Raw genomic sequence first — 14247 nt, 5'->3', positions numbered from 1 at the left:
TTCGGACGTATGAAAACTTGCGTTAGACTTTGCACAAAGAGTCGGTTTGCCCCGGAATTTCAGTGCAGAACAAGCAATGGCAGACAAAAAGGGGGCTGAAGGTGTCCATCCAAGCAAAGGAGAATAAGGATGGAGCTACAGCTTGACCTGTGAAAAGGAAGTATTTTCGAGACTCTGTGCGGAAACCCCCACAGAAAATCATTCCTAAAATACAGGAATAGTGCAGTGAGTTTTTTAGAAAGAGCGAATGGGAGAAGTGACCAGATGCATGAAGTAAAAAAATGTTGACTTCTGCGAAGTGGACGGGGATGGAGAAAGGAGGGAAGAGGTTTTGTCTGATGGCAGCTAATAGTGTTGTAAGAACTAAAACATGGAACATTTCCTTAAACTTAGACTAATAGGTACCTTTCAGGTCTGGGATATAGTTTATAAGGATGTTAAGTTTATGCACACACTTACACATATTACGATACCACATTCTTAAGTTGTATCATTTGCAGATGTTTAGAAAATTATATGTAGTGTGTTTAGTTTTCCAAGATTTTTAGTTCCTTAAATCAGATACCGAGAACAACGTCCCACAGTTGAGTATGGCATTGTTTAAATATCTTTATAAGTTGCTGTTTAGACTATAGTAAACAAAATCTCAAAAGTGATAAAATTTAGGCAACTCTTCCCTAGTCGTGTAGGTTATTCTATGCAATAGTAGGGAGAAGATTGTCTTAAGAGTTACGAAATAATTTCTCCCTCTCCTTTTATTTAATTTCATTGTTTTCGCCATGACGATATTATTTGTTACAATTACCACGATTGTAATTTCGACCTTCGTTCTTTTTAAAGTGGTTAAATGTGCTGGAAATACAGCAACTGTAAATAAAATTGATAAAATGGATTTAAGCCTACGTTCATTTCATTAACGTTGATTATTGCTGTGTTGTCAGTGCCTTTAACCACTATAAAATGACCGAAGGTGGAAATTACAATCGTGGAAATCATAGTAAATAGGACAGTGGATGGTGAATGTGATGCCATTAAACAAATTCTATGGCATTGCCATACCATAACAAATACAACTGTGAAATTTGTCGTTTATTTCGGTGGTATTGAAGTCAGGAAGAAATGCGAGACCGCAGAGCAGCTTACCATTTCTCAAAGATTGCGTCTGAAAAACTTACTCGTTTTGTGTGAAACATATTAGCAGGTAACATGATTCGGGCCAAAGAAATGTACATCTACATCTGCATCTGCATAGTATTCCGCAACCCACCGTACGGTCAGTATCGGAGGGTACTCTGTACTTCTACTAATTATTTCCCTTCCTGTTCTACTCGCAAATGGAGCTAGGCAAAATCGATTATCTACACAATGACGAGGCAAAACGTTATGACCACCTGCTTAACAGCTTTTCTGTCTGTCTCGGAACGAAATACATAACCGATTCTGCGTATCAGGGAGCCGATAGTTTGTTGGTAGTTTTGTGCAAGTACGTCGCATTACGTGTCTACACACAGGTCATGTTATTCACGTAAATATCAGGTGGCTGATTTATGTACTCGGTGATGGCGCCGGATAGTGACCCATACGGGTTCCATAGGATTTATATCAGGCGAATCTACTCGCAGAGACATCAACGTGAGTTCACTACAATGCTGCTCAAACCACCGTAGCACGGTTCTCGCTCCGAGTCACGGGCAGTCATACTGTTGAAAGCTGACATCGCCGTCGGGGAAGACATCAAGCATGAAGGGCTGCAGTCTCTCGCAGCTGGCAGCGTGTCTTCGGTTACTACCACAGGTCCTACGCAAGACCAGGAGAATGTCTCCAATAGCTTAATACTGCTCCCCTCGGCCTGCGTCCGTGACGCGTTGTACATTTCGAGCCGCCCTTCATTACGATTGCGGCGTTTGTGGAGACAACCATTGACCTAGTGTAGCAAAAATGTGATTCATTCTAAGAGCCGACATGTTTCTGTTGATCGGAGATCGAATCCCGATGGCCCCGTGCTCACTGCAAGCGCAATCGACGACCCCGTTGAGTCAACATGTGAACACGTAGGGGTGGTCTGCAGCGGATATCCATTTTGATAAGGATACGATGAACGGTGTGCTTCGAACACCTGTGCGTGCATCAGCACTGCGCTCTTGCAGCGCAGATGCCACGCATCACCATCTATCCTACTTTACAGAACAGACAACCCACCGAACCCCACGTTCTTTGAAGAGTCGCGGACGTCCAACCATTTAGCACCTAGTTGTAGTTTCGCTGTCCTATCTCTATTCCGTAGACGCTCACGACGGTCGCAAGTGAGCAGTCAATCAGCTTCGCCGTTTTCGAGATACACGTTCACAGGCTCTTTGTAATAATAAATTGCCGTTTGTCAAAGTCGCTTACTCAGCGGATATCCCATTTCCATCCCATATCTTGGCTAGGGTGGTCTCGCGTCCGTGTCTGCTCCGTTTACATACTTTTGTTATCGCGTCACGTGCCCGCACCGACACCAGCCGGCGTCGTACGTAGCGGTGGGCAGAGGTCGAAACGTCCTGGCTGCTCACTGTACGCATCCGCACGAGCCCTGCTCTCTCTGACCTTATCCTCATAGTCCTTACGCGAAATATACGTGGGAGGCAGTCAGCTTCAAATGCCGGTCCTCTAAGCTTATTCAGAGTGTCCCTTGAGAAAAAAGTCGCCTTGCCCCAGGAATTCCCATTTGATTAATGAAAACTTCTGGGCTGAATTGCCGTGGTCCATATATAAAACTTCTTCTCCTTCCTCACGTTTCGTTGCCTACTGCGGTCAACATCTACCGTGGTGAGTCGGAATCTGGCAGCTAGGCTCGCTCGCTCGCTGTGAAACACTGGCGACATATGTCAGGTGTAGAGGCAGTGTAAGCAGCGGAGCTGATGTTCCTGCGCTGACCTGTGGTGTTGGCAGTGGGACCTACCTTGACGAACTGTCCTTAGTGAGCGTCGCTAGCTATAGAGACGCTCTTTGTATCTTCATCGAGACTGCGGGAGAGGACTACTCCCGCAGTAGGTCGGGCCAGCGTGTTGTCGGCCTGTAGTGGACCTGTTGGCCCAGCCCACGAATTAGACGGCTGTCACAGTGTTCTGCGTTGTTGTAGAATACCCTGGCGACTTGCCGGAAGCGATCCCGCAGGAAAGGGGTGCCTGCTTCCTCACGGAGCAGCCTGTTGCGTATTCTCGTATTTGAGAGGAGTAATATTGCTTATTGATAGCCGTAGAGTATAAAGTCGCGTAGCCGTTAGATATTAGCAGTAGGATGTATAGGGTGTGTGCAGGCTGTGTGCGAGTGCAGGAGGAACTGGCCGTGGTTCGCGAGCACCTGAGCGTGCTGTTGGCCACGGTCAGCCGCCTTCAGGCTGCTGTCTCGAGGTGCAGCGACGGTGGAGGGTTTGGCGCGTCGCTTGATACACCCCAGGTGTCGCTTGCTGCGTCCGCTGACTCAGCCGCCGAGAGACCTTCTAGTGTACCCGGTGTGTTGTTGCCGCCCTCACCTCAGGGTGAGTGGCGGACTGCAACGCGTTCGCGTCGCTCGAGGGGGGGGGGGGGGGGGGGGGGGCAATGTGGACCCTGGCCGGCTGACCTCGCCCGTTCATCCTGTCAGTGCGCAAGTGGCCGCTCCTTCAGCAGGGCCCGAGCAGCCATACGGGGGCAAAGGCTTGCAGGTTTTTGGGAGCTCCAACGTTAGGCGAGTGATGGAGCCCCTTAGCGAAATAGCGTACAGGGGTGGAAAGAATTCCAACGTGCACTCAGTTTGTCTGCCGGGGGGCCTCATTTAAGGTGTGGAGGCGGCCTTGCCTGCGGCAATCGAGCATACGGGTTGCAGTCGTCCGCAAGTAGTTGCTCACGTCGGCACCAATGATGCCTGTCGCTTGGGTTCTGAGGCGATCCTCAGTTTGTACAGGCGGCTGGCGGATTTGGTGAAGACCGCTGGCCTCGCACGCGGGGTACAAGCACAAGCAGAGCTCTCTATTTGTAGCATCGTTCCCAGCGTGGGTCAGGGTCCTTTAGTTTGGAGCCGAGTGGAGGGTCTCAACCAGAGGCTTCGCCGACTCTGTGACGGTCGTGGCAGCAGATTTCTAGACCTGCGCTATTGGGTGGGGAATTGTAGGACGCCCCTAGATAGGTCAGGGGTGCACTACACATAAGCGGCTACTCGGGTAGCAGAGTACTTGTGGCGTGCACATGGGTTTTTTTTAGGATAGGGAGTACTGCGAGGTGTCCTGATGAACACTCACCAGTCGACGTGCAGGCAGGGAAATCAGGACGCGCTCAGTGTAAAGACACTTCAGCTATCAAGATATTAGCAGTAAATTTTCAGTGCGTTCGGAATAAAGTTTCTGAATTTACTGCCCTCCAGGAAGCGTGTGGCGGGCAAACTATTCTCGGGACTGAGACCTGGCTGAACCCTGAGATAGGAAGTTCTGAAATATTTAGTGAGGGTTGGAACGTGTATCGGAAAGACAGATTAGACACAGTGGAAGGTGGTGTCTTCATTGCAGTTGACAAAAATATTGTGTCTACTGAGGTCGAAGTAGAGTGTGATTGTGAAGTTATCTGCACATGTTTAACAGGGCTAGGAGAAATAAAGTTAATTGTTGGGTGTTATTACCGGCCACCAGGTTCCACCGTGACAGTTCTACAATAATTCAAAGGCAGTCTACACTCTGTATAATGGAAGTACCAGGATCATGCTATATTAGTCGGAGGCGACTTCAACCTACCCAGTATAGACTGGGATTTCTATGGATTCATTACAGGTGGTACAGACAAGCTGTGGTGTGAATTACTTTTGAACACATTATCCGAAAACTTTCTTGAACAGCTAAATCGAAAGCCAACGCGTAATGGAAATACACTCCTGGAAATTGAAATAAGAACACCGTGAATTCATTGTCCCAGGAAGGGGAAACTTTATTGACACATTCTGGGGTCAGATACATCACATGATCACACTGACAGAACCACAGGCACATAGACACAGGCAACAGAGCATGCACAATGTCGGCACTAGTACAGTGTATATCCACCTTTCGCACCAATGCAGGCTGCTATTCTCCCATGGAGACGATCGTAGAGATGCTGGATGTAGTCCTGTGGAACGGCTTGCCATGCCATTTCCACCTGGCGCCTCAGTTGGACCAGCGTTCGTGCTGGACGTGCAGACCGCGTGAGACGACGCTTCATCCAGTCCCAAACATGCTCAATGGGGGACAGATCCGGAGATCTTGCTGGCCAGGGTAGTTGACGTACACCTTCTAGAGCACGTTGGGTGGCACGGGATACATGCGGACGTGCATTGTCCTGTTGGAACAGCAAGTTCCCTTGCCGGTCTAGGAATGGTAGAACGATGGGTTCGATGACGGTTTGGATGTACCGTGCACTATTCAGTGTCCCCTCGACGATCACCAGTGGTGTACGGCCAGTGTAGGAGATCGCTCCCCACACCATGATGCCGGGTGTTGGCCCTGTGTGCCTCGGTCGTATGCAGTCCTGATTGTGGCGCTCACCTGCACGGTGCCAAACACGCATACGACCATCATTGGCACCAAGGCAGAAGCGACTCTCATCGCTGAAGACGACACGTCTCCATTCGTCCCTCCATTCATGCCTGTCGCGACACCACTGGAGGCGGGCAGCACGATGTTGGGGCGTGAGCGGAAGACGGCCTAACGGTGTGCGGGACCGTAGCCCAGCTTCATGGAGACGGTTGCGAATGGTCCTCGCCGATACCCCAGGAGCAACAGTGTCCCTAATTTGCTGGGAAGTGGCGGTGCGGTCCCCTACGGCACTGCGTAGGATCCTACGGTCTTCGCGTGCATCCGTGCGTCGCTGCGGTCCGGTCCCAGGTCACGGGCACGTGCACCTTCCGCCGACCACTGGCGACAACATCGATGTACTGTGGAGACCTCACGTCCCACGTGTTGAGCAATTCGGCGGTACGTCCACCCGGCTTCCCGCATGCCCACTATACGCCCTCGCTCAAAGTCCGTCAACTGCACATACGGTTCACGTCCACGCTGTCGCGGCATGCTACCAGTGTTAAAGACTGCGATGGAGCTCCGTATGCCACGGCAAACTGGCTGACACTGACGGCGGCGGTGCACAAATGCTGCGCAGCTAGCGCCATTCGACGGCCAACACCTCGGTTCCTGGTGTGTCCGCTGTGCCGAGCGTGTGATCATTGCTTGTACAGCCCTCTCGCAGTGTCCGGAGCAAGTATGGTGGGTCTGACACACCGGTGTCAATGTGTTCTTTTTTCCATTTCCAGGAGTGTATTTTAGATCTGGTAGACACGAACAGACCAGACCTCATCGACGGTGTCAGTGTTGAGACAGGGATTAGTGATCATGATGTTGTCATTACGACCATGGCTACGAAAGTTAAAATTTCAGTCAAGAAGGCTAGGAGAGTATTCTTACTACAAAGAGCAAATAAGCAGTTGTTAGCATCCCACTTAGTAAATGAATCGGCTTCATTTACTTGCTGTACGATGGACGTGGAAGAATTATGGGCAAATTTTAAATACATTGTAAATCACGCATTGGACAAGTATGTGCCGAAAAAGTGGATTACGGACGGAAAAGACCCACCGTGGCTTAACAGCGCAATTCGGAGAATGCTCAGGAAGCAAAGACAGTTGCACTCGCGGTACAAGAAAGATCGGGAGAATGAGGACAGGCAAAAGTTAGTAGAGATTCGTGCTGCTGTAAAAAGAGCGATGCCTGAAGCATTCAACCACTACCACCGTCATACCTTAACAAAATTTCTTGCTGAAAACCCAAGGAAATTCTGGTCTTATGTAAAATCGGTAAGCGAGTCGAAGGCTTCCATCCAGTCACTCACTGATCAGTCTGGCCTGACAACGGAAGACAGCAAAACGAAAGCTGAAATTTTAAATTTAGCGTTTGAGAAATCTTTCACGCAGGAGGATCGTACAAACATACTGCCGTTTGAGTCTCGTACAGATTTCCGTATGGAGGACATAGTGATAGACATCCCTGGGGTTGTGAAGCAGCTGAATGGGTTGTAAATAAGTAAATCGCCAGGTCCTGATGGGATTCCAATTCGGTTTTACGCAGAGTACTCTACTGCATTGGCTCCTTACTTAGCTTGCATTTATCGCGAATCTCTTGCCCAATGTAAAGTCCCGAGCGACTGGAAAAAAGCGCAGGTGACGCCTGTATATAAGAAGGGTAGAAGGACGGATCCTCAAAATTACAGAGCAATATCGTTAACATCGGGTTGTTGCAGGATTCCCGAACATATTTTCAGTTCGAATATAATGAATTTCCTTGAGATAGAGAAGTTACTGTCCATGCATCAGCACGGCTTTAGAAAGCATCGCTCCTGGGAAACGCAACTCGCCCTTTTTTCACATGACATCTTGCGAACCATGGATGAAGGGTATCAGACAGATGCCATATTCCTTGACTTCCCGAAAGCGTTTGACTCGGTGCCCCACTGCAGACTCCTAACTAAGGTACGAGCATATGGGTTCTCAAGTACGTGAGTGGCTCGAAGACTTCTTAAGTAATACGATAGAACCCAGTACGTTGTCCTCGATGGTAAATGTTCATCGGAGGTGAGGGTATCATCTGGAGTGCCCCAGAGAAGTGTAGTAGGTCCGCTGTTGTTTTCTATTTACATAAATGGTCTTTTGGGTAGGGTGGATAGCAATGTGCGGCTGTTTGCTGATGATGCTGTGGTATACAGGAAGGTATCGTCGTTGAGTGACTGTAGGAGGATACAAGATGACTTGGACAGGATTTGTGATTGGTGTAAAGAATGGCAGCTAACTTTAAATATAGATAAATGTAAATTAATGCAGATGAATATGAAAAAGAATCCCGTAATGTTTGAATACTACATTAGTAGTGTAGCGCTTGACACAGTCACCTCCATTAAATATTTGGGCGTAACATTGCGGATCGATATGAAGTGGGACAAGCATGTAATGGCAGTCGTGGGGAAGGCGGATAGTCGCCTTCGGTTCATTGGTAGAATTTTGGGAAGATGTGGTTCATCTGTAAAGGAGATCGCTTATAAAACACTAATCGACCTATTGTTGAGTATTGCTCCAGCGTTTGGGATCCCTATCAGGTCGGATTGAGGGAGAACATAGAAGCAATTCAGAGACGGGCTGCTAGACTTGTTACTGGTAGGTTTGATCATCACGCGAGTGTTACGGAAATGCTTGAGGAACTCGGGTGCGAGTCTCTAGAGGAAAGGAGGCATTCTTTTCGTGAATCGCTGCTCAGAAAATTTAGAGAACCAGCATTTGAGGCTGACTGCAGTACAATTTTACTGCCGCCAACTTACATTTCGCGGAAAGACCACAAATATAGGATAAGAGAGATTAGGGCTCGTACAGAGGCATATAGGCAGTCATTTTTCCCTCGTTCTGTTTGGGAGTGGAGCAGGGAGAGAAGATGCTAGTTGTGGTACGAGGTACCCTCCGCCACGCACCATATGGTGGATTGCGGAGTATGTATGTAGATGTAGATGTAGGCAGTTGGTGACACCATCCGTGCCACCCGCCTTCTTGGGGTTGAGGCGACGGAGCTGCAGATAGGCTTCTGCAACCTTGATTTCCTCTATCGTGTCGTCCTTCTCACACGCAGTGAGGAAAACCGGGAGGCGGTCCTGCACTGGGCGGACGTGGTCGGCATCGAACACGTCATCGGCGGGGTGGAAATTTTCCACGAACGTGTCCGCGAGGATGCTGGCTTTCAAATCCGTCTCGCTGACAACTTTTGCACCCACGAAAAGGGGTGGTGGGTTGGGGGGGCGGGGGGGGGGGGAATCGCTGGTGACGGCGAAGGAAGCACCTGGCCGTCCGCCAAACACTGCCACCTGTCGCCGTTAGGAAGGCCACAAGGGCAGTCACGATTCCGTTGATCATCTATGGCAGCCTGAATCTCGCGCCGCGCCGTGTTGAGGCGGCGCTTCGTCTCGGGCAACCGCGTCAGCTGCCAGTCCCGAAAGAGGCGATTTGTGTGTGTGACCGCCTCCAAGATGTGCGGCGGGAGATGGCGCGACATTTCTCACGGCCGTCCCGGCCGACTGTCAATGGCCGCCTCTGCTGCGCCGAGAGTGTGGCGGGTGAAGAAGGCCAACGCTGCGTCGGCTCCTTGTACGTCCGGGTCGGGCGCGCCTTCGAGGCGATCCAAGATCTCGACATCTGGCCCCATCTATGCCGCGGAAGTTGCGGCGGTCGGTCGGCATAGAGGCACCGATCACGTCCATGTCGAAGACCACCGGAAGGTGGTTGGACGACATGGCGCATCTAACAGTGGCAGACGTGATATGCCCGACACCTTTCAGTACGGCGACGTGGAGCACGTCAGGCTGGCCGCGATGGGAGAGGACGGTGAGGTCGTAGGGCCCCAGTACTATCGCGTCATGCCGTTGTGTGGCGCAAAGGAGGCGGTGGCCGCTGGCGTTGGTGATGCGGCAGTTCCAATGCGTGTGCTTGGCTTTCAAGTCGACCGCAATGAAGATCTTGCCGCGGAACGCCAGCAGGGCGTCGAAGTCAGCCTCCTGGAGCAGTCCCCTCGGCGGCGTATAGGCCGCAACGAAGGTGATAACCCCCGCCGCAGTGGTGACAGCCACCCCAGTGGCCTCCACTACGGTAAGGGGCGGCAGCTGGACTTCGTCATGTTTGAGGAACGCCTCGACGTAGATGGCCGTCCCGCCACGGTGGGTCAGCCTGTCGGATTCAGGAATGTCTCGCAGACGAGGCAAATGTCAATTGCTTCGTCGCTCAAGAACGCCCTGAATTCCCCTTGCTGGGGTACCGAGCTGTTCGCGTTGAAGGCGCAAACGGTGAAGTCGTGGATGTGACGGTTATCCTTGGCGGGGAGAAGCAGCAACGTCGTGACCGCGGTGACGAGCACCGGGAGTTGCTTGAGCAGCTGGCTCGACGACCGCAAAAGCGATCGGAGCTCAGCTGCGTCGGGAGCCGAGGGGGCGGCGGGGGCCGCTGGGGCGGTCTCCGCTACGGGGGCGGCTCGTTGCGACCGCTTCGTAGAAGGCGACTGCCGTGGAACATCGGCATCCAGTTCCAGTGGCGGCGCAGCACGAGTTGCCGGCTGCTGCCGGCAGGGGTGGCCCGGCCCCCGCGACGGCGACGCCTGCGTGGGGCGGCATCCCGCGCCTCAGGCGTGGTTGCCGGGGTTGCCACCCGAGCGGGCGGAGCCGTGGACGGCGCAGTCGGCTGCTGCCGGTCACCAGCGGCCTGCTGCAGTCGCTGGGTGGAGGAGGCAGACGGTCCCCCCTCGGTGGTGGCAGCAAAGCTGGTGGACGGGTGCACTTTACGAGAAGGAGCAGCCACGCCCCGGTGCTGGTTTCGGCCCCGTTTGAAGGCCGAACAGCCCCTGTAACTGTAACGTGCGGCCCGCCGCAGTTGCAGCACGTCGATTTTTCTGCTCGGGAGAGCCCACAGGATTTGCTCTCGTGCCGTCCCGCGCACTTTACGCAGCGGGGCAGCACGGAGCAGTAGCGGGAGACGTGGTCCAGCCTCTGGCACGAGAAGCACTGGGCCCTCTTGCCCTTGCCCCGAGCGATTCCACAGCGACCTCGACAAGGCCGACCCGCTGCACCTGGAAAAACTTCCGGTTTTCCAGGTTGTCAACGAGCATAACCTGGTACAGCGGCATGTCTCGGCGAGTTCTAGGGGACTTCATCGGGCCTGCACCTGATGCTAAACCGTGGTCCTCGAGATCCTCTCGGAGGTCGTCCGCGCCAAACTTGAGAGGAAGGTGGCGGAAAACCACCTTCAGAAGTTTGAGTGGCTCGGAAGGGCGCGTGTAGTACGGGAGGCCATCCTTCCAGGGGGTGTCCATCACCGGGCGGTACTCTTCATTGGACGTCACTCTCACCTTGTGCAGGTCACGGCCGACAGCCTTGACAGTAGTGGACGTTGCCACCCTCTCAAGTTTCTGCTGGAAATGCTTATAGACGCCGTCCCATTGGACGACGATGGGCGGCGGGGGCGGCGGGTTCTTCTGGGGCGGCGCCAGAGGTGCGTCCCCGTCCCCCGGCGCGTCTACGCTGGCGCCCGCAAACGTGTTGGCGGTCGGCAGCGGCTGCGTTTGCTGCAGCGCAGATGCCGTGGCGGTGCGCCACCTGGGTGGGGCAACAAAGCCGTCCGCATCAGGCTGCCGGCAGGCAGCAGGCGAACGATGGGGTCGCTGCGTCCTAATACCCGCCTAACGGACCCCAAAAGGAACTGTAGATTGGGACAAACTGACAAATGAGCCGTAGCGGAACACGTTTTCAAAGACGGTGTTCAAGAAATAAAATTTCGTGAGACAAACGTGATAGCTAGTACCTTACATTATTATACCCGCATGAATAGAGAGGCTATAGAGATCTACAAGCACGATAATAATTTTAATAAAAAAGAAGAAGGATTAAAACTAGACAAGATATGGTGGTCGACTTTGCACCAACGAAGTGACAATCGATTACCTGTAATCGAGAGTGATGGCACTAGCCAGAGATAGCTTTAAGTCGAAAGCACGTGATGAGTGGTGGTGCTATCTAAGCGCTCTATACAAGCGGGACCTCCAGCACCCAGCAGCCAGTCGCCGACTCACCTCGGAAGATGTTGCCCGCACTAGGCAACGAAACGTCAGGAAGGAGATGAAGTTTTATATATGGACCACGGTAATTCAGCCCGGAAGCTTTAATTAATGCAGACGCCGGCCGTGAAAGCTTACATGTTATGATTAATTCCCATTTGATTTACCGAAGCATCTCCGTAATACTTGGGTGTTTTTCGTACCTATCGATAACAAATCTAGCAGCGTGCCTCCTAATTGTTTCGATGTATTCCTTTAATGTGACCTGGTACGTATCCAAAACACTCTAGCAGTATTCAAAAATACGAATCACTAGTGCCCTATATGCGGTTTCCTTTACAAATGAATCACACTTCCCAAAATTCTCCCAATTAACCGAAGTTCTTCATTCATCTTCCCTATCACGCTCCTCAAATAATCATTCTGTGGTGTCACCGCCAGACACCACACTTGCTAGGTGGTAGCCTTTAAATCGGCCGCGGTCCGCTAGTATACGTCGGACCCGCGTGTCGCCACTATCAGTGATTGCAGACCGAGCTCCGCCATACGGCAGGTCTAGAGAGACTTCCTAGCACTCGCCCCAGTTGTACAGCCGACTTTGCTAGCGATGGTTCACTGACAAATCACGCTCTCATTTGCCGAGACGATAGTTAGCATAGCCTTCAGCTACGTCATTTGCTACGACCTAGCCAGGCGCCATTACCAGCGACTATTGATTGTAATACATGTACCGTCAAGAGCGATGTTCACCAATTATAGATTAAAGTTAAGTATTCCAGAAGCTACGTACCTTTCTTGATAGTATAATTACTTTCCCTGTTCCAGACCTCACGTCGGACTACGTGAGCTTAAACGCGTGCCTTTCGGTCTCCTCTCATTGTGGGTTGGCGCTCTGGCCAATCCACAACACATTCCATTTCATGTCGCTTTGTAACTTTACTCCTGAATATTTAAACAATGTGATTGGGTCAAGCAGTACACTACTAATGCTGTATCCGAACACTGCATGTTCACTTTCCTTTCACCCGCATTAACTCACATTTTTCCTCATTTAGAGTCAGCTGCCTTCCATCACACTAGCTAGAAATTTTGTCTTATTCATCTTGTATCCTCTTACAATCAATTGACTTCGACAGCTTCTCAGAATCTGTACTAACCTTTACTGTCAAAAAAAAAAAAAAAAAAAAAAAAAAAAAAAAAAAAAAAAAAAAAAAAAAAAAAAGGTTCAAACGGCTCTGAGCACTATGGGACTTAACTTCTAAGGTCATCAGTCCCCTAGAACTTTTTTTTTATCTATTTTTTTTAAATTCTTTATTCAACATTAATAATATTTATACAAACGAACCCACTACCTTAGTGATTAGTGGGTCATAACTAATCTACATATATTAGGTGTTTCAGCAGCTATTTATTCTTATTATTATATTATGCTATGTTAATTATTGTGAGCTACAGACAGAATACTAGAGAATAATGAGCAGACTACAGCTAAATTCTACATACTAATTATTAATATCTTCCTACTAGTTAATTCCTAACTGCCTGCAGCGTTACAGGTGTGTCAGCATAGATATAAACCTACTGCTTTAGGCCCTGCTCATCGAGCTAATCCCGATGAGCGTGCCCCTGACACTGGGCTGGCCAAGACCGTTTGTCGCTGCAGGTTCCTAGCTTAATATCTATATCTAGAGCTACAACTACTACTAAACCTACGTCAATTCCGGTGCTTTGGTCTTTATTGGTGTACCCTGATCCCCCTAGTCCTGCACGTGGCGGAATGCAACTAAGAAGTCGAGCAGTCCACGTACAGGCGGTATAGGATGAGGGTAATTGGTCACATTCGGTAAGTGTCTCTAATCGTAAACGACCCTTTTGTATCTCGTAATGGGACACATTTGGTGTATGCCTTAATCATGAAAGTCAGCAAGGTATGCCGTCAATACCTTTCGTGACACCTCGTCTGCCAATTTGTTTAAAGTGTCGAAAGTTTCTTCGTGTCGTAATAGGTCGTATGTGTTATTGTGTGGAAGTTGTTGTCTTAGTGTCATTGCTACATCATCGAAAAGGGGGCACTCGTAAACCACATGGTCGGGAGTGCCCTCCGAAGCTCCACAGTCACACTCGGGTGTAGCCTTTTTCCCAAACCGACACAAGTATGTCGGGTAGGGCCCATGACCAGTGAGAAAGTGTATTAGACCCCGCGTTGGCTCAAAGTACTTCATCCCTAGCCTTTGTTTTACATCTGGCAAGAACCCAAATGTTCTTCTGCCAGTTTCTTCTGTTTCCCAAGACCGTTGCCATAGGTCCTCGCCCCTCCTACGTATTTCTCTCCTATCTATTACCAGTATTCCCATGATGTTCTCTGTTTTCGCGTTGTTCCCCTTCTTGACCCAGTACCAAGCTGCTTGTTCTCGAATTTTGATGTCTAAAGGACAGAGCCCCATTATTACTAAGAGTGCACTTCCTGGAGAAGTTCTATACGCCCCTATGGATCTTAGAAGCATGTTTCTTTGTACTCTTCTCACTGCCATGGCAGGCACCACCCTTGTGAGCCTATGTGCCCAGACTCCCGATCCGTAACCCACTACTGATGTTAATATACTATTGTGATACAACTTGATTAGATGTGGTGGTAGATG

General features: G+C 50.4%; 1 protein-coding gene across 1 annotated transcript in view; it reads right to left on the bottom strand.

Moving 5' to 3' along the window:
* The window catches only part of LOC124605290 (vegetative cell wall protein gp1-like), a 107186-nt gene extending 95403 nt beyond the window's left edge, over nucleotides 1-11783 (bottom strand). Inside the window, exons 1-2 of the mRNA XM_047136870.1 lie at nucleotides 11776-11783; nucleotides 10904-11150 (exon numbers count right to left, since the gene is read on the bottom strand). Coding sequence (XP_046992826.1) covers nucleotides 10904-11150; nucleotides 11776-11783 — 255 coding nt within the window. The remainder of the gene's footprint in view (nucleotides 1-10903; nucleotides 11151-11775) is intronic.
* Between the last annotated feature and the right edge of the window lie 2464 nt (nucleotides 11784-14247).

The sequence above is a fragment of the Schistocerca americana genome, chromosome 3, assembly GCF_021461395.2.
Source record: "Schistocerca americana isolate TAMUIC-IGC-003095 chromosome 3, iqSchAmer2.1, whole genome shotgun sequence".
In the NCBI taxonomy this organism is placed as follows: Eukaryota; Metazoa; Arthropoda; class Insecta; order Orthoptera; family Acrididae; genus Schistocerca; species Schistocerca americana.
This window is presented reverse-complemented; position numbering and strand designations above follow the sequence as displayed.